The 20168-nt window shown below is 37.0% G+C and overlaps 1 protein-coding gene across 1 annotated transcript in view; it reads right to left on the reverse strand.

Annotated features, from left to right (window-relative positions):
- Positions 1-20168, reverse strand: part of CCDC7 (coiled-coil domain containing 7) — a 415568-nt gene that overhangs the window by 313654 nt on the left and 81746 nt on the right. Inside the window, exons 10-13 of the mRNA XM_064285199.1 lie at positions 10503-10533; positions 9988-10077; positions 6707-6795; positions 5811-5862 (exon numbers count right to left, since the gene is read on the reverse strand). Coding sequence (XP_064141269.1) covers positions 5811-5862; positions 6707-6795; positions 9988-10077; positions 10503-10533 — 262 coding nt within the window. The remainder of the gene's footprint in view (positions 1-5810; positions 5863-6706; positions 6796-9987; positions 10078-10502; positions 10534-20168) is intronic.

A 20168-nucleotide genomic window follows, 5' to 3' on the forward strand; every position in this document is an offset into this window, starting at 1 on the left:
ATACCATGAAAGACAAAAAGTCAAGCATCCAAGAAGCTCAACAAAGCACACATAGGATAGATCCCAAAAGAAAAACACCAAGACATACCATAATCACACTCACTAAAACCAAGCACAAAGAATCCTGAGAGAAGCTAGAGAGAAACAAAAATTCACATACAAACTTGAAACAATAAGACCAAACTCTGATTAGTTGGGAGAAACCATGCAGGGAAGAAGGCAATGGAATGACGTATATAACACCTTGACAAAAAAAACTGCCAACCAAGAATAATATATTCTGCAAAACTCTGGCTCAGATATGATAGTGAAATTAGGACATTTCCAGATAAACAGAAATTAAGGGAATATATAAAAACCAAACCAAACTTACAACAATTATTAAAGGGAGTCCTTCAGTTAGAGAACCAACAACATCAGACATCTCCAGTCTAGCACATAAGACAGAATCAGCCAGATATTAACCTAGATAATGAATTCCCAAGGATAAATCAAAACTAAAAAATTTACAACAGAGAACCAGACAGGCCAATCTGTAAATGATAGCAACGTCAGAACAATAAAAGAGACAATAAATGTTGTAGGTAAAGAATTTTTAAATGGAAATGAAGTCAAGGCATTATAAAGTAATAAAATACTGGTTCAAACTTAGGAAGATAGTGGCAAATTACAAGGAAATTCTGCTCACCAAAAAAAAAAAAAAAGAAAGAAACACAAAGTTTCAGTAAACACAAAATCTACAAAAACAAAGGAAACAAAAACAAATGCACAAACAAAAGGAATTCAGCACAGAAAAATAAAAGGAACAAAGAAAATGTCAGCACCACAAAAAAGCACTACAAAATGACAGTAATAAACTTATACCTATCAATAAACACACTGAACATAAATGGCTTAAATGCACCCATAAATAGACAGACAGTGACAGAATGGATAAAAAACGGGACCCATCAATATGTAGTTTACAAGAGATACACCTGAGAAACAAAGACATAACTATATTAAAATCAAAGGGTAGGAAAAAATATATCAAGCAAATGGGAAAAAAAAAAAAGCAAGCAGAAGTGGCAGCACCAATCTCAGATAAAATAGTCTTTAAAAAAAAAACCACCATAAAACACAAGGAAGGACATCACATAATGATTAAATGGACAATTCACCATGAGGACATAGCCATAATAAATTTCTACACACTGAATAACAGGGATCCAAAATACATAAAACAAACTCTAACAGCACTGAAGAGAGGAACTGACAGTTCCACAATAACAGGAGACATCAACACACCACTCCTGATAAAGGACAGGACACCTAGAAAGAAACTCAACAAAGATACAGAAGAGATAAAGAACAAAATTAGCCAACTTGACCTCATAGACGTATAAAGAACACTCCACCAAACAGCAGCAAAGTATACATTCTTTTCCAACGCAGAGAGAACATTCTCCAGAACAGACCACATCTTAGGCCACAAAGCAACCCTCAACAAAATCCAAAACACTGAGACTATACAAAGTATCTTCTCTGATCACAGCACCATAAAAGTAAAAATTAACAATAAGCACTAAGAAAAAAATCAAATACATAGAAACTGAATAACATCTTGCTTAAGAACCAAAAAAAAAAATTTTTTTTTCTTAAGAACCAATCGGTTATAGAAGAAATCAAAGACAGAATAAAAAATTTCCTAGACTCAAACAACAATGAAAATACATCATACCAAAACCTCTGGGACACAGCAAAGGCAGTGCTCAGAGGCCAATTTATAGCAATAGATGCACACATCAAAATAAAAGAAAGGGACAAAATCTAAACATTAGCTATATAACCTGAACAAATAGAAAGAGAACAGCAAAAGAAGCCATAGCCACCAGAAGAAAGGAAACACCAGAAGAAAGGAAATAATAAAGATGAGAGCATAAATAAATGAAACAGAAAATAGAAAAGCTATAGAAAGAATCAACAAAACCAAAAGTTGGTTCTTTGAAAGGATCAATAAATCACTGGCCAAATGGACAAAAGAAAAATGAGAGAGGACACAAATAACCCAAATAAGAAATGAAACGGGGGACATTACAACAAACCCAAATGAAGTAAGAAGCATCATTACAGGGTACTATGAAAAACAATATGCTAACAAATTTGAAAACCTAGAGGAAACGGACAAATTTCTAGAAACACACTACCTACCTAAACTAGCACAAACTGAGTTCAAAACTCTGAACAGACCCATAACAAAAGAAGAGATTGAAAAGGTAATAAAAAATCTCCCAACAGATGGCTTCACTAGAGAATTCTACCGAACATTCAGAGAAGTGCTTGCAGCACTACTACTCAAAATATTTCAGAACATAGAAAAGGAAGTAATACTTCCAAATTCATTCTATGAAACCAGCATAACCCTGATACCAAAACCAGGCAAAGACACCACAAAAAAGAAAATTACAGACCAATATCTCTCACGAACATAGATGCAAAAATTATCAACAAAAATCTAGCCAAAGAATTCAGCATCATATCAAAAAAAATAATACATCACAATCAAGTGGAGTTCATATGAGGTGTGCAAGGATGGTTCAACATTAGCAAATCAATCAGTGTAATCCACTATATAAATTAAACAAAAGATAACATGATCATCTCAACACAGAAAAGGCATTCAATAAAGTCCAACACCGATTCCTGACAAAAACTCTCAATAAAATAGGAATAGACGGAAAATTCATCAACATAGTAAAGGACGTTTATACAAAACCAACAGCCAACATCATTCTTAACTCTAAGAGGCTGACAACATTTTCCCTGAGAAAAGAAACAAGACATGGATGCCCTTTAACATCACTCCTACTTAACACTGTGCTGGAAGTCCTAGCTAGAGCAATAAGGAGAGAAAAAGAAATAAAGTGCATCCAAATTAGTGAGGAAGAAGTAAAACTATCCCTATTTGCAAATGATATGATACTATACACAGAGAACACAAAGGACTCCACAAGAAAACTACTGAAACTAACAGAAAGCTTCAGCAGAGTTGCAGGATGCAAGATAAACATACAAAAATCTGTTCCATTCCTATACACCAATAAAAAGAACTACAAAAAGGAAATCAGGAAAACAACATCATTTATATAGCTTCTAAATAAATAAAATACATAGAAGTAAATCAAACCAGGGGGACGGAAAGGACTTATACAAACAAAATTACAAAACACTACTGCAAGAAACCAAGAGAGACCCACATAAATGGAAAAACATACCTCACTCATGGATAGTATAGACTTAACATTGCGAAAATGTCAGTTGTACTCAAAAAAAAGTAAGCTACAAATACATTGCAATCCCAATCCGATTTCCAAAATCATTCTTTAACAAGATGGAAAAACTAATCATTAACTTTATATGGAAAGGAAAGAGGCCCACGGTAAGTAAATCAATACTGAAGAAGAAAGTAGGAGGACTCCCACTACCTGACCTCAAACCTACTATACAGCTATGGCAGTCAAAATAACCTGGTACTGGTATAATGACAGACACATTGAACAATGGAAAAGAATCAAGAACCCAGATGTAAATTCATACACCTTCGGTCACCTGATCTTCAACAAAGACCCAAAGCCTGTTAAATGGGAAAAGACAGTCTTTTAACAAATAGTGCTGGCAAAACTGGATGCCCCTCTGTAAAAAATGAAACAGGACCCATACATCACACCATATACAAAAATGAATTAAAAATGGATCAAAGACCTAAATATAAAACCAAAAACTATAAAGATCATAGAAGTAAAAATAGGGTCAATACTACAGGCCCTAATAAATAGCATACAAACCACAACTAAAAATATACAAAAACAAGAAGATAAGCTAGATAGCCGGGATCTTCTAAAAAATTAAACATTTATGCTCATGAAAAGATTTCAGCAAAAGAGTAAAAAGAGAATGTACAGACTGGGGGAAAATTTTTGGCTGTGACAAATCTGACAAAGATCTAATCTCTGAAATCTATAGGAAAATCCAACACCTCTATAACAAAAAGGCAAATCATCCAATTAAAAAATGGGCAAAGGATATGAACAGTCACGTCACCAAAGAAGATACTCAGGCAGCTAACAGACACATGAGGAAATGCTCGCTGTGATCACTAGCCATTAAAAAAAAATGCAAATCAAAGGTACAGTTAGATAGCATCTCACCCCTCTCCCCCGACAATATTGGCACAAATCAAAAACAGAAAATAACAAATGTTGGAGAGGCTGTGGTGAGATTGGAACTCCTATGCACTGCTGTTAGGAATGCAAAATGGTACAACCATTTTCTATGCAAAATGGTACAACCATTTTGAAAATGATATGGTGCTTCCTTAAAAAGCTAGAAATAGAAATACCATACAATCCAGCAATGCCAGCCCTAGGAATATATCCTAGAGAAATAAGAGCCATCACACAAATAGACATATGCACACCCATGTTCACTGCAGTATTATTCATTAGCAAAAAAATAGAAACACAGCTTGACCAAGGCAAGGTCATGGAAGCTTCAAAGACACATCAAAACTCCCTGAGAGACCGAATTACTGGGCTGAGGGCTGGGGACCATGGTCTCGGGGGACATTTAGCTCAATTGGCATAACATAGCTTATAAAGAGAATGTTCCGCTTCCTAGTTTGGTGAGTAACAACTGGGGTCTTAAAAGCTTGTGAGTGGCCATCTAAGATACTCCAATGGTCCCGCCCTAGAGCAATGGAGAATGAAGAAAACCAAAGACACAAGGGGAAGATTAGTCCAAAGGACTAATGGACTACAACTACTACAGCTTCCATCAAACTGAGTCCAGCACAACTAGATGGTGTCCGGCTACCATCACCAACTGCTGACAGGGATCACAAGAGAGGGTCCCAGACAGAGCTGAAGAAAACTGTAGAACAAAATTTTCACTCACAAAAAGAGACCATACTTACTGGTTTGAGAGAGACTGGAGAGACCCTGAGATATGGCCCCTGGACACCCTTTTAACTCAATACTGAAGTCACTCCTAAGGTTCACCCTTGAGCCAAAGATTAGACAGGCCCATAAAAAACAAAACAAGACTAAATTAGCACACCAGCTCAGGCGCAGGGATGAGAATGCAGGAGGGGACAGGAAAGCTGGTAACAGGGAACTCAAGGTTGAGAAGGGGTGAGTCCTGACATGTCATGGAGTTGGCAACTAATATCACAAAACAACATGTATTAATTATTTAATGAGATACAAATTTGCTCTGTAAACATTCATCTAAAGTACAAAAAAAAAAAAGGTTCTAAGAACAAAATAAAATAACTTGGATTTCTTTCATTGGAACATATTAAAAAGAGTGGGCTATATAATTTTACAATTTATGAAGACTTTTTCTTTTTTGCTTCTTAATCTTCCTATACTTTTTTGAAGTAAAAAAGGCAGCTATTGCAGTACCCATTTCAATGATGGAAAACTGTGAAGTTCAAATAGGTTAAAATTAAAGAGAATTGTCCAAAGCCACATAAGTAGTAAGTTCCTGTTCTGACTCCCAATATGATGTTTTTTCTCCATAATATTGCCTCTAATTGGATAAAACATGGTAATTTTCATAACCCAGACAGTAAACATGTCTGGATTTATCATTTGACTTTCTGAAACTTGCTGGGGAAAGCTGATCAAAAAGAAAGAACTATCTTAGAAGGAATTTTACCACACACACACACACACAGAGAATACATATATTCACATAATACTAATGTTGTCAACACTTAAAATTAGCAGAGCACTTATTAATCAAACGTAGATGTACATAAATAGAGTTACCTGGACTTCAAGCAGATCTTTTGTTTTTGGCTGTTTTGCTATAGACTTCTTCCTACAATCAAAAATGTTTTAAAATGCATCATGATCTTTTAAAATGCATCAATATTTTAAAACACTTTCCTTTCTTGGGGGAGACTTTAAGCCATTTTAAATGAATGAGATTTTTCTAAAGAAATTCATGGAAATATTTTTCAAAAGCCATAAAATCGATACAGGTTAAATGACAACTGAATTTCTCTTTTGGAATGATTAAAAAGATTGAAATAGGGCAAGGACTTTCAAAGGAGTATTGATCATCTTTTCGTCTCTAAGTCAAAGGTTAGAGCAATTTGCTCAATGATTGCAGAACTACATAAAGAGTGCAGTGATAGTGTCTTTTTAAAACTATATTTTTATGTTATGCATTGACTAAGCAAATTCAAAATGCAAAAATTCTTTAATAATATTAAGGAAAATACTCAATAAAGCTACTTTACAATAATTCATATACATTAAAAATAGGTAACTGTTTATAATAAAATAAGTACGATGAAACCGTATAGTAAAAAAGAAAAGCCTACTTTGGGACATTAAAAACAAATTACAAATCCTTAACTAGGTCATCAAGAAAACAATGTTAAGCCCTTTTTCCTCTATAGTTATTTACAGATTTAATTCTGTTTACCTATTCCTGAACATCTTGTGGTTCATTTCCCCAACTCATTTTTGGTTCTTTCCTTTTCCCTTATCAGATTCTCCCCAAATCATATCATAGTCTCTTTATAAAACTATACATTTGTTAATGTTGTTTTTTAAAGTACCTATTAAAAAGTTATATTTATATGACCGTAAACCACTTGTATAAAATGAAAATTCACAAAACAGAAAAAGATTTAACATATATCTTTATGTCTTACTCTTCTGATTCTTCAGATTTTCCTTTGTCTTTTTTCTTCTCCAGTTTTACAGGTGTTTTCTTTGTTCGATCATACATAGCCTTTGTTTTCTGTGTAGTTTTACATAAACCAGAAATACATAGTTAAGGACACAATAAATTATAGAGAAGTATAATATATATTACTAAGATTTCCATTTCTCTCTGAGAGTCACTTTATAAATACTAGGTTCCAAGGAAAAATGTTTAAATAGAAACAAAAGAAATTAATGACCCAGCCAGAATATTTGTAATGATGTTTTACTAAATACAAGTTGTATATAAGCTAATAAATATTAAAACAGTTAAATTCCCCTGAAAATTATAGTCAGTTCTGCCATAAAGTGGCATGTGCATTCTTAACACTCATTGCCATATGCAAAATCACCCAATAAAAACTGCAGGATATGAGAAAAACGGTGTTTGGTGCACACTAGTTAAAAACATTGTCAATGACACATTTAAAAAAATAGAAACCCAATTAAAACAGAGGTACAGTTTCACATTTGTTAAATGATTAAGAAATACATAAATGCTATGACAAATATGGTCTTTTATCTTGAAAAAGGCTTGAAGCTTGCTTGTAGAAGTGAGTGCTGAATAGGTCACAACTTGTAAGTTATTGTGAAGTGGTGGAAGGTGCATTGTCTGAAATCGGAAGGAAAGATGCAATACCAGATGTGGACTGGTGTGGCACATTGTATGTATGGTGAACTGGGGTAGCTGGTAGATGTTGGAGGTATGTGCACGCATTTGTTTATGTATTCCCACATGGCTCAATTCGGTGGGTGCTGTTTTCTAATGTTTCTCACAGATGAAATCATGCAGAAGCAAATGTGAAATTTACATTATGCTCAAATTGTTCTCTGATATATTAATTTTGTTGGAATAAATTCACATTTTGAAACTATTATTACAGCAGAACCGATCATATGTTTTAAAGTATTCTTGAACAACTATGTAGTAATAGATTATTTCATATAAGAAAGCAGAGAAAAAGTTTAACACTTAAGCTATTGAATATTTTTGATTAGCTTAATAACAGAGATCTATTAAGGGCACGTCGCTATGAGTTGGAATCGACTCGACGGCAGTGGGTTTGGTTTTTATTAAGGGCACGCAGGAAATAGCTAAGCACTTGACTACTAACCAAACGATTGGCATTTGAACCTACCAAGAGGCACCTCAGAAGAAAAGCATGGCGATCTGCTTCCAAAAGGTCATATCTTTAAAAACCCCATGTAATTCAGTTCTACTCTGCACACGTGGGGCTGCCAAAAGTCAGAACTGACTTGAGGGCAATGTGTTTGGTTTTTTATTAATGGAGAAAATGATTATTTCCCATATACACCACAACTTCCAACAGATATTAAATTCAATATAGAGGCAAAGGCCTCCCAAGTTAAATACAAAGTAATATAAATCCTTATAAAATATGGAAAATAACTATAATAACAATTTTAATAGGAATATTAAAGTCCCCCAATAATTTTCTAGCTTAAATATAAGCATTTAGAGATGTTTACACTTAGAAAAAAATCTAATACATACTGGCAATCACTAATCACTAAAATAATGAGAAAAAATGAACTAATGAACAATGTCTATGCTAAAAAGGGAGAAAGATCTCTAATCAATAATCTAACTTTTTACACCTTTAGGAACTAGAAAGAAAAGATCAAACTAAGCCCAATGTTACCGGAAAGAATAAAACAATAAAGATTAGAGTGAAGATAAATAAAATACAGAACAGAAAAACAATACAGTCAATAAGACTAAAAGTTGGTTTTTGGAAAGATCAATAAAATTGCCAAAAATGAGAGAAGATGCATATAGTTAAAATCACAAATGAAAGTGGGGACATTACTACCAACCTTACAGAAATAATTTTTTTTTTTTTTTAAGAGCATACAATAAGCAACCTCACACCAACAAATTATATCATCTAGATTAATTGGAAAATTCCTAAAAAAAAAAAAGTACCTAAACTGATTCAAGGTGAAATAGACAAACTCAACAAATCTAAAACAAGTAATAAGATTGAGTCAATAATAAAAACCTCCCAATAAAGAAAAGTCCAGAGCCAGATGTTTTCTATGGTGAATTCCAACAAATATTTAAAAAAGAATTAACACCACTCCTTCTCAAATTCTTCAGAATAATAGAAGAGGGGGCTATGAGGTCATTCTCCGTTCTATGAGGACAGCATTACCGTGATATAAAATCAGATCAGGGCATCATAAGAAACGAAAACTACGAACCAATATCCCTAGTGAATATAACTGAGAAAAAAATCCTCAAAAACATACTAGTATACCAATTCCAATACCACATTAAAAGGATTATACACTACGAAGAAAATCAATCCATGTATTATATCACATTAATAGAATAAAGGGAGGGGGAACTTTGTCATCTCAATTGATGCAAACAGACATTTGACAATATCTAACAAACTTTCATGATGAAGACACCCAGAAAATTAGGAATAGAAGGGAAATTCCTCAATATGACAAAAGGCATTTATGAAAAACCCACAGCTAACGTCATACTTAATGATGAAAGACTGACACTTTTCCCCTAAGATCAGGAACAAGAGAAGGATGTCCACTTTCACCACTGCTATTAGTCTTGTGCTGGAAGTTCTAGCCGGAGCAATTAGGTGAGAAGAACAAATAGAAGGCACCCAAGTTGGCAAGGAAGAAGTAAAACTATCTTTATTCACAGATGGCATAGCCCTATATATAGAAAATTCCAAAGAAATTCACTAGAGCTAATAAATGAATTCAGCAATGATGCAGCATACAACATCAACATACAAAAGTCAATTGTTTCCATACACTAAAAATGAACAATAAAAAAAAAAATTAAGGATCTATTCCATTTACAGTATCACCTAAAAGAATAAAAATAGCTGGGAATAAAATAGAGCCCTGGTGGTGTAGTGGTTAAGAGTTCCACTGCTAAACAAAAGTTCGGCAATTCAAATCCACCAGCCACTCCTTGGAAACCCTATGGGGCAGTTCTACTCTGTCCTACAGGGTCACCAGGAGTCGGAACCGACTCAGCAGGCACCCAACAACAACAAAGGAATAAATATAATGAAGGAGGTGAAAGACTTGTACACCGAAAACTATAAGACATTGCTGAAAGATATTAAAGAAGATATAAATAAATGAAAAGATACTGCATGTTCATAAATTGGAAAGCTTAATATTGTTATGATGCCAGTACTACTCAAAGCTATCTACAGATTTTACCCACCTCTGTATTCTTCAACTTTTGCAGCTCATTTTCCAGCACTGATTTCTCCTCTGATAACAACTGGAAATCACTTTGCATCTTACTGTATTTCTAAAAACAAATATTATCATTTTAATAATAATAATAAAACTCAATATAGAGAGATTATTTGGACACTTAATTATTAAAATAAGAAAATTTTCATTAGCTCATGAAAATAACGAGCAATTGGTATTAATCTGTATTGCGAAGCTGTAATTGGGGCTAAAACAGGTAAAGGAAATGGAAGATTAGAAGACTGGTCAAAGAATGGGATACTGGAGTTTAATATTTCGTAAGTAAAGGGTTTCTGAGTAAAATCAAACAAAAAAGCATGAGCATACAAATCTTTCATGGTCACATATGTGTAGGTATCTCTTGAATAAACTGAGCAAGCATTATATCTTTATTTAGGATTGTGTACCCTAACAATTTCTAGAACCTATTAAGAACATCAAGGGCAAAGTGCAATTTCAAATTGAGAGTGCTATACTTACAGCCTCTAACAAATCTTGATCATTTATAGCTCTGAAAAGGAAACCAAAAATTTCTATAACGTATTGTAATTTTACATTTGCAATATTGTTATTTATGTAGCACATTAATTCATTTTCCTCATAAAAAATTAAGATAATGTAGATAAGGTGAAGTAAACTTTGATTACAACTCTAAAAACCCAGTTCTCTCACCAGAGATATTAAATTGCTACATATTTTTCTAGAACTTGTTCTGTGCATTTAAATAATATTGCATATACCTATGCAATTCTATAATTTTTGTTAGTGGGCTGAAGTTCTGTTTCCTTTTTCACATAAATGACATCACTGTATATAATATTCTCAATTTAGTTTTTCTACTTAACACAATGTCTGAGATCTGTTTTTGTCAAAATACATAGATCTATTTCATCTCTTTTAAATGCTAGTTATTATTCCATACTAGGAGTGGGCAAACTTTTCTGCAAAGGGCCAAATAGTAGATATTTGAGATTTTATAGGCCAGATGGTCTCTACTACTACTACTCAACTCTACAAAATTAGCCATAAATGATAGGTAAATGAAAGGGTGTGTGAAACTAAAACTTTACTTACAAAAAAAGCTTCTAATCAAATTTTACTCCAGGCTGTGGTTTTCTGAAACCTGTTTCATAGTATGGATATATCATACATTTTTTTTTTTTTGATGGATGAGTTGTATGTTTATTACACTAAGATGTTTTCTAAGAGCATCATATTACAATAAAATTAGCATATCACACAATTTACCAATATAAAGTGTACAAATCAATTGGCTTTTGATATATTCAACAAATTGTCAACCACCACCACTACCTAATTTTAGAACATTTGCTTTACCCAAAAAAACCCATATTCATTAGCAGCCTGCTCCTATTCCTCCCCATACCTCCCCAGCCTTGTGAGCCACTAATTTACTTTCTGTCTCTAGAGATTTGCCTGTTTGGGATATTTCACATAAATGGAATCACACAATATGTGATTCTTTGTGACTGGATTCTCATGCTTAGCATAATGTTTTCAAGGTTCACGCATGCTGTAGCATGCGTCAATGCTTTGGTCCTTTTTTTGGTCACATAATTTTCCATTGCATAAATGGATGTACTACATTTTATTATTCATTCATAACTTGATGGACATTTGGGTTCTGTCCACTTTTTGGCTATTATTAACGATGAATGATGTCACTATGAACATTCAGGTCTGTGGATGTATGTTTTCATTTCTCTTGGGTATTGTTATGGATTGAATTGTGTCCCCCAAAAATGTATGTCAACTTGGCTAGGCCATGATTTCCAGTACTGTTTAGTTGTCCTCCATTTTGTGATCTCATGTAATTATCCTATGTGTTGTAAATCCTAACCTCTATGATGTTAGTGAGCCAGGCCATAATCTACAGGATTAGGTTGTATCTTGAGTCAATCTCTTTTGAGATATAAAAGAGAGAAGCAGGCAGTGAGGAGAGGGGGCTCATTACCAAAAAGCAAGAAAAGCCAGGAGCAGAGCATGTTCTTTGGACTCTGGGTTCCTAGGCTGAGAAGCTCCTAGACCACAGGAAGTTTGATGACAAGGACCTTCCCCCAGAGTCGACAGAGAGAAAGCCTTCCCCTGGAGCTGGTGCCCTGAATTCAGACTTAGAGCCTCCTAAACTGTGATAGAATAAATTTCTCTTTGTTAAAGCCATCCGATTGTAGTATTTCTGTTATAGCAGCATTAGATAACCAAGGCAGAATTTGGTGCTGGAAGTGGGCTGCTGCTCTAACAGGTACCTAAAATGTGGACATGGTTATGAAATTGTGAATGGGGCAGGCACTGTAAGAGTTTTAAGTTGCCTAGTAGTAAAAGCACCTGTTGGTGGAATTACAGATGTCAAAGGCAATTCTGGTGCAGGTTCAGAAGGAGGTGAAGAGAGTTGTAATACTGGAGATGGTGAAGGCTTCAAGAAGCAGCAGCAAAGAAACGGCAACACCAGAACCAGGAGGCTGGCACGAGACAACACAGTAGCCGACCCATGGAGACAGACAGCTGAGTGCCTTCAGACAGAAGGCTTACTGGTGGAATGGGGTACCTCCAGGCACTTATCAGTAGAGTTAAAGGGCTTTGTAACACTTGCCCAAGCAGGGCAGATGCAAGGGTGGCCCAAGAGCCCCAAAGGGCTGAGAGACTAAGGAACAGTGAAACAAGCTAAGCAGACAAGGAGCACAAGAAGTAGAGCTACCTCAGTCTCACAGGGTAAGGCCACAACCTCTGGGGTCTCAAAGGGTAGACCCACAGCCTCCTAGGTTTCAAAGAGTCAGATCTTCAACAACTCAGTTCTGGAGTGTGGGGCTGCTGTTCATGAGTGCCAGGGCAAAGGGGCTCATCTGTTGTCCAAAGCTGAGGAGGCTGGGCTATCATGCCCAAGTGGCAGAAGAGCGTGATCTGCCAGGGCCACGGGGGTAGAGTCACCACTGGACTACGAGAATGGGGCTACCCAAATCCGAGGGAGTTGAGTTTCCTTTCCAGGGGGCCTGGCATGTGGGGATGAAGCCCAGGGCTGAGGGGCCTCCACCAGTGTGTGGCCAATTGTTCTGTCTTCGATTTCACTGATTCATTCTTCTGCCAATTCAAATCTGCTGTTAAGATTCTCTAGTGATTTTTTTTCTGTTACTGTATTTTTCAGCTCCAGTATTTCCATTTGACTCTTTTTTAAAAAATGTCTGTCTTTATTGAATTCTTGCTTTGTTCTTCTGTCATTTTCCTGATTTCCTTTAGCTATTTTTCCATGTTTCTTTGATAATATTTAGTTCTGTTGCTTTAAAGTCTTTGTCTAGTAATTCCATTATCTGTGCCTCCTCAGGGACAGTTTCTGCTACTTTATTTTGCTCTTTTGCATGGGACATCTTTTACTATTCATATGCTTTGTGATTTTTTTTTGTTGAAAACAGGACTTTAACTATTATACTTTGTAAACTCCAGAGATTAGCTTCTTCCTCTGCCCTGGGGTTTATTCTTCTTCCTGATTATTGTTATTATTATTTTAGATTTTTAAAGGTTGTAGTTCTTTGTAGTAACTACACCTAATGTGCCCACTTCACTACCGTCTCCTTGCTTTGAGTCACCTGCTGTCACTGCTTCACCGTTAGGCTCCTTGAATGGGGATGCTGGCTGTGCCACTTCAGCACCAGACACTTTGCCTTAGAATTCCTGCTGTGGATGCTTCATTAGGCTCCCTTATGGAGGACAATGACTTTGCTCCTCCAGCACCAGGCTCTCCACCTGGCGATGCAAGCTGTAACACCCCAGTATCAGATCCTCTGTATTTTGTTTTGTTTTGTTTTGCGTGGGGGGGGGTGTTAGCTGAAGGTTTATAGAGCTAATAAGTTTCTCATTAAACAATTAATACACTTTTTTTGTGACATTGGTTGCCAACCCCACAACATGTCAACGCTCTACCCTTCTCGAACTTGAGTTCCCCATTTCCATTCATACAGCTCTCCTGTCCCCTTCTGCCTTCTCATCTTTCCCCCCGGGGTGGTGTGCCCATTTAGTCTCATATACACGGTTGAGCTACATGTATTATGTAAAATGGTACAACCATTTTATGTGTTTGTTTTATGGGCCTATCTAATCTTTGGCAGAAGGGTGAGCCTCAGGATTGACTTTAAAACTGAGTTAAAAAGGTGTCCAGCGGCCATACTCTGGGGATTTAAGTAGTCTCTGAAAAAAATTTTTTTTGTCATACCGGTAAGTCTGGTCTTTTTTTGTGAGTTAGAATTTTGTTCTACATTTTTCTCCAGTTCTTTCCAGGACCCTGTATTGTGATCCCTTTCAGAGCAGTCGTTGGTGGGAGCTGGGCCCCATCTAGTTTTGCTGGATTCAGTCTGGTAGAGGCTTGGTACTTGTGGTCCATTAGTCCTCTGGACTAATATTTCCCAAGTGTGTTTGGTTTTCTTCATTCTCCCTTGTTCTAGACAGGGTGGGATCAGTAGAGTATCTTAGATGGCCACTAACAAGCTTTTAAGACCCCAGATGCTACTCACCAAAGTAGGCTGTAGAATATATTCTTTATAAACTATGTTATGCCAATTGAGCTAGATGTCTCCTGAAACCATGGTCCCCAGCCCTCGGCCCAGTAATTCGGTCCCTCAGGGAATTTCGTTGGGTCTATGAAGCTTCTATGACTTTGCCTTGGTCAAGTTGTGCTGGCTTCCACAGTATATTCTACTGTCCTCCATTCACCAAAGCTACTACTTATCTACTGTCTAGTTAGTGTTTTTCCCTCCCCACCATCGTAGCCATCAAAGATTGTTCCTTTCTACATGTAAACCTTTTCATGAGTTTTCATAACAGTGATCACATACAGTATTTGTGGTTTTCTGATTGACTTATTTCACTCAGCATAATGCCCCCAGATTCATCCTTTTGTGAGATGTTTCACAGATTCATCATTGTTCTTTATCCTTGCATAGTATTCCATTGTGTGAATAGACCATAGTTTGTTTACCCATTCATCTGTTGACAGGCATTAGGCTGTTTCCATCTTTTTGCCATTGTGAATAATGCTGCAATGACCATGTGTGTGCATAAGTCCATTCATGTGATAGCTCTTATTTATCTCAGATATATTCCTAGGAGTGGAATTGCTGGATTGTACGTATTTTTATTTCTAGCTTTTTCAGGACGCACCATATCATTTTCCAAAATGATTTTACCATTTTACATCCCACCAGCAGTGCGGAAAAGTTTCAATCTCCCTGAAGTCTCTCCAACATTTGTTATTTTCTGTTTCTTTGATTTGTGCCAGTAATGTCAGGGTGAGATGGTGTCTAATTGTGATTTTGATTTGCATTTCTCTACTGGCTAGTGATAGCCAGCATTTACTCATGTGTCTGTTAGCCACCTGAATGTCTTCTTTGGTGAGATGTCTGTTCATATCCTCTGCCTATTTTTTAATTGGGTTATTTGTCTTTTAGCTGCAGAGGGGTTAAATTTTTCTATAAATTTTAGAGATTAGCCTTTGTTGGATATGTCATAGCCAGAATTTTTTTCCCCAGTCTGTAGGTCCTCTTTTTACGCTTTTTGAGAAGTCTTTTGATGAACAGAAGTGTTTAATTTTTAGACAATTTCAGTTACCTAGCTCATCTTCTGGGGTTTGTGTGTTGTTAGTTATGGTTTGTACTGTAGTATGCCATGCATTAGAACCTCTAGTATTGGCCCTATTTTTTCTTCCATGATCTTTACAGTTTTTGGTTTTATATTTATGCATTTGACCCATTTTGAATTTATTTTTTTTATATGCTGTGAGATGTGGGTAATATTTAAATTTATTTTAGAGATGGACATCCAATTTTCCAGCCATTTCTTAAAAAGGCTGTCTGTTCTCCCATTTAATGGACTTTAGGCCTTTGTCAAAGATCAGGTAATCGTAGGTAGATTACCTGGGTTCTCAACTCTGATCCATTGATCTATGTGTCTGTCATTGTACCAGTACAAGGCTGTTTTGACTACCATAGCTGTATAGTAGGTTCTGAAGTCAGGAGGTGCGAGGTCTTCTACTTTCTTCATCTTCAATAGTGCTTTACACATCTTGGGCCTCTTCATTTTCCATATAAAGTTAATGGTTAGTTTAAGAATGCTCTTGGTCATTGGATCAGGATTGCATTGTATTTGTAAATTGCTTTGGGTACAATTGACATTTTCTCAATGTTGAGTCTACCTATCTATGAGCATTGTATGTTTTTCCATTTACATAGATCTCTTTTGGTTTCTTGCAGTAGTGTTTTACGGTTTTCTTTGTATAGGACTTTTACATCCCTGGTTAGATTTATTCCTAAGTTTTATTTTTTTTAGGGGCTATTATAAATGGTATTGCTTTCCTGATTTCCTTTTCATAATTCTCTTTATCGGTGTATAGGAATCAAAGTGATTTTTGTATGTTTATCTTGTATCCTGCAGCTGTGCTGTATCTCTTAGTTCCACTAGTCTACTTGAGGAATCTTTTGGATTCTCTATGTATAGTATCATATCATCCACAAGTAGGGATAATTTTACTTCTTCCTTAGCAATTTGGATATGCTTTATTTCTGTTTCTTGCCTTATTATTCCAGCACAATGTTAAATAGGAGTGGTGATAAAGGGTATCCTTATCTTGTTTCCATTCCCAGGGGGAATGTTTTCAGCCTCTGTTGAGAATGATGTTGTCTGTTGGTTTTGTATGGATGCCCTTTATTATGTTGAGGAATTTTTCTTCCATTCCTACTTCATTGAGAGTTTTTATTAGGATACGGTGTTGGGCTTTATTGAATGCCTTTTCTGTGTCAATTGAGATGATCATGTGATTCTTTTATATATATATACATATATATATGTGTATATATATCGACTCAACAGCAGTGGGTGGTGGTTTTATGTATGTATATATGGTAGATTACATTGATTATCTAATGTTGAGCCATCTTTGCATAGCTGGTATGAATCCCTTTGTCTTGGTGTTTTTTTGTTTTTCTTTTTGATATGATGCTGAGTCCAATTGGCTAGAATTTTGTTGAGAGTTTTTGTATCTATATTCATGAGAGATATTGGCCTGTAATATTTGTTTTTTGTAGTGTCTTTGCCTGGTTTTGGTATCAGGCTTATGCCGGCTTCATTGAACGAATTCAGAAGTATCCTTTCCTTTTCTATGTTCTGAAATTCTTAGAAGTAGTGCTGGGTGAGCTGTTCTCTGAATATTTGATAGAATTCTCCAGTGAAGCCATCTGGGCCAGAATTATTATTTTTTTGTTGTTGTTGGGGGGGGAGATATTTTATTCCTTTTCAATTTCTTCTCTTATTATGAGACAGTTCAAATTTTTGACCTCAGTTTGTGTTAGTGTAGATAGTGTGTTTCTGGAATTTTGTCCATTTCCTCTAGATTTTCAAATTTGTTACAGTTTTTCATAGCCTTCTGTTATGTTCCTTTTTATTTCAGTTGGATCTGTTGTAAGGTCTTTATGGGTGCATTTAAGCCATTTACCTTCAGCGTGATTATCAATAGGTGTGAGTTTATTGCCATCATTTTGCAGTACTTTTTTTGTTGTTGTCGTGCTGACATTTTCTTTGTTCCTCTTACTCTCCTGTCCTGAATTCCTTTTGTTTGTGGATTTTTTGTTTGTTTGTTTCATTGTAGGTTTTGTGTTTACTGAGAATTCATGTTTTTCTTCTTTATAGTGTTAAACAGGTACGGTTTCTAGTTGTTTATTTATTTTTGACATTTTGTTCCCATATTATTTTCCGGAACTCTTCCATTGCTCCGTGTTTTCCAAAGTTTTGTCTATTTTTTTCTTAATTTTTTTCTGATTTTCTCGATCTCTTCCCTAATCTCTTGGAGAGCACTGAATATTAGGGCTCTGAATTCCCTTTCAGGTAGTTAAAACCCTGGTGGTGTAGTGGTTAAATGCTATGGCTGCTAACCAAAAATCAGCAGTTTGAATCCACCAGCCGCTCCTTGGAAACTCTGTGGTGCAATTCTACTTTGTCCTATAGGGTCACTAGGAGTCTGAATCGACTCAGCAGCAATAAGTTTTTTTGTTTGTTTGTTTGTTTTTTTATCAGGTAGTTGCAGTGCATTTTCTTCTACCAGAAGGTCATCTGGTGTTTTATTTAGGTAACTTTCTGGAGCCATCCTGTCCTTTTTTATAAAAATTTTGATAATTTTTGCTGTCTCCAGTACATCCAGCAATTATTTTCTTCATTTATTGACTGTACACTTGTTTCATCCTGCTGTTTTATTTGGTTATAGCTAGGCAGGCAGGCTGGGCATCTTTCGTTGCTTGCTCATCTGTGGGCATGATACTTCTCACCACCTTATCCAGGTGGGCAGAGCCAGTCACTCAGCTATCGTTCAGCTGGGCAGGTCCAGTGGGGAGGGGGAGGGACAAGGATGGCTCGTTTGTGGCACAAACTGAGACCAGCAGAGTAGGGCCAGGAGGTAGTGCAGGGAAGTAGCCAGGGGTCCATGCTGGCACCACTCAGGGGCACAGTGCTCATTGCACAGTGCAGATAGGCAGGAGGGAGAGGATGTGATGTGTGGAGCTAAGTGCGTGAGAGAAAGAATAGAGAGAAACAAAAGCAAAAAATGGAGGAAAAACTAAAAATAAATAAAGAAAATGGTGCTGTAGTGGGATTTGGTGTTTGAGTGTGTGGGAGAGCTGGGGAGGCCATGTGCCTGTGGCTCTCTAGCCAAGCAGTGCAGCTTGGCCTGTTGAGGAAGGGTGAGGGTTGGCACATGGGGCTATGTGGGTGGGAAAAAAGGAAAGTAATGAAGAGAGAGAGAGAAGAAACAAACAAACAAAAATCAAAAAAAAAATAAATATGGTGCTGAGGCAGCCGGCAGTTGGGAGTAGGGTGGAATCAGGGTGGTGGAAAGCTGGTATCTCTCTCACCAAGCAGCATGGCATGGGTCCTCATGAAGAGGTGGAGGCAACACAGGGCCTAGGTGCAACGGGAAAGGAAAAGGAGAAAGGGAAAGATAAAGAAAAATTAAAAATATGGCACTGAGGGAGCCGGCCTGTGGGGACAGCACAGACCCGGGGAGGTCATGTGTGAGTGGCTCTCTAGCCAAGCAGACCAGCACAGCCCACTGAGAAGGGGGGGCGGGGTAGCAGCACACAGGGCTAGGTGGGCAGGAGAAAGGAAAGGAAAGAAGGGAGAAAGAGAGAAGAAACAAGAAAACAAACCAAAAAAATGGTGTGGCTGAGCTGGCCAGTGGCAACAGTGCAGACCTTGAAAAGCCACGTGCCAGTGGCAATTTAGCCAAGCAGTGCAACACGGCCTTTCAAGAAGGGGTCAGTATGGTGCAACAGGATAGGTGGGCAGAATAAAGGAAAGGAAGGAAGGGAGAGACAGAGAAGAAACAAACAATAGCAACAGCAATAAAAAACAAAACAAAAAAAATACAGCACTCAACTCAGTGGCATGTACCCAGGGAGACCGTGTGCCTGTGGTTCTCTAGCACAGCTGTGTGATAAGGCCCTTTGAGAAGAGGCAGGGGTGGTGCATAGGGCTAGGTGGGTGAATGAAAGGAAAGGGAGAGAGAGAGAGAAGAAACAGAAAAAAAAATATGGCACTGAAAGAGCCGGCCAGTGGGGGTGGCATGGAACCTTGGAGGCCATGCTGGTGACTCTCTAGCTGAGCAGCACGGCACAGCCTGTTCTCTGTCAGTTTCTTCTTCCACTCAGTACTTGAAAGAGCCCTTTATCCCTTCATTTGATGCTTAGGGTTCAAGGACTGACTTTTGCATCTGTTTTACCTAGTTTTTCAGGTCTTTGATGCAAAAGGACAGCATGGTGCTTTTGTCCACAGCACCATGTTGCCAGATTCCCTGTTTTGGATTACCATCTGTCACTGATTGCTCACCACAAAACTACCACCTGGAAGTTCTGGCTGTGCAATTCTGGCACTACACAACCCACATAGAAGCTGCAGCTGTTGCAAATTCACCATGTGACTTACTGCCTGGAAACACTTGCTGTGGAGCTCCAGGCCCAGATTCCCAACTTGGGAGTGGCTGCTGTCACAGACTCACCACAAGACTCTTATCTGGGAGTGCCAGCTGTGCAGTTCCAGCCCCAGATTCTCCACCTGGAAATGGTAGCTGCTGCAGATTCACCACCAGGGTCTTTGGCCAGG

The sequence above is a fragment of the Loxodonta africana genome, chromosome 4 (genome assembly GCF_030014295.1).
Source record: "Loxodonta africana isolate mLoxAfr1 chromosome 4, mLoxAfr1.hap2, whole genome shotgun sequence".
Taxonomy (NCBI): Eukaryota; Metazoa; Chordata; class Mammalia; order Proboscidea; family Elephantidae; genus Loxodonta; species Loxodonta africana.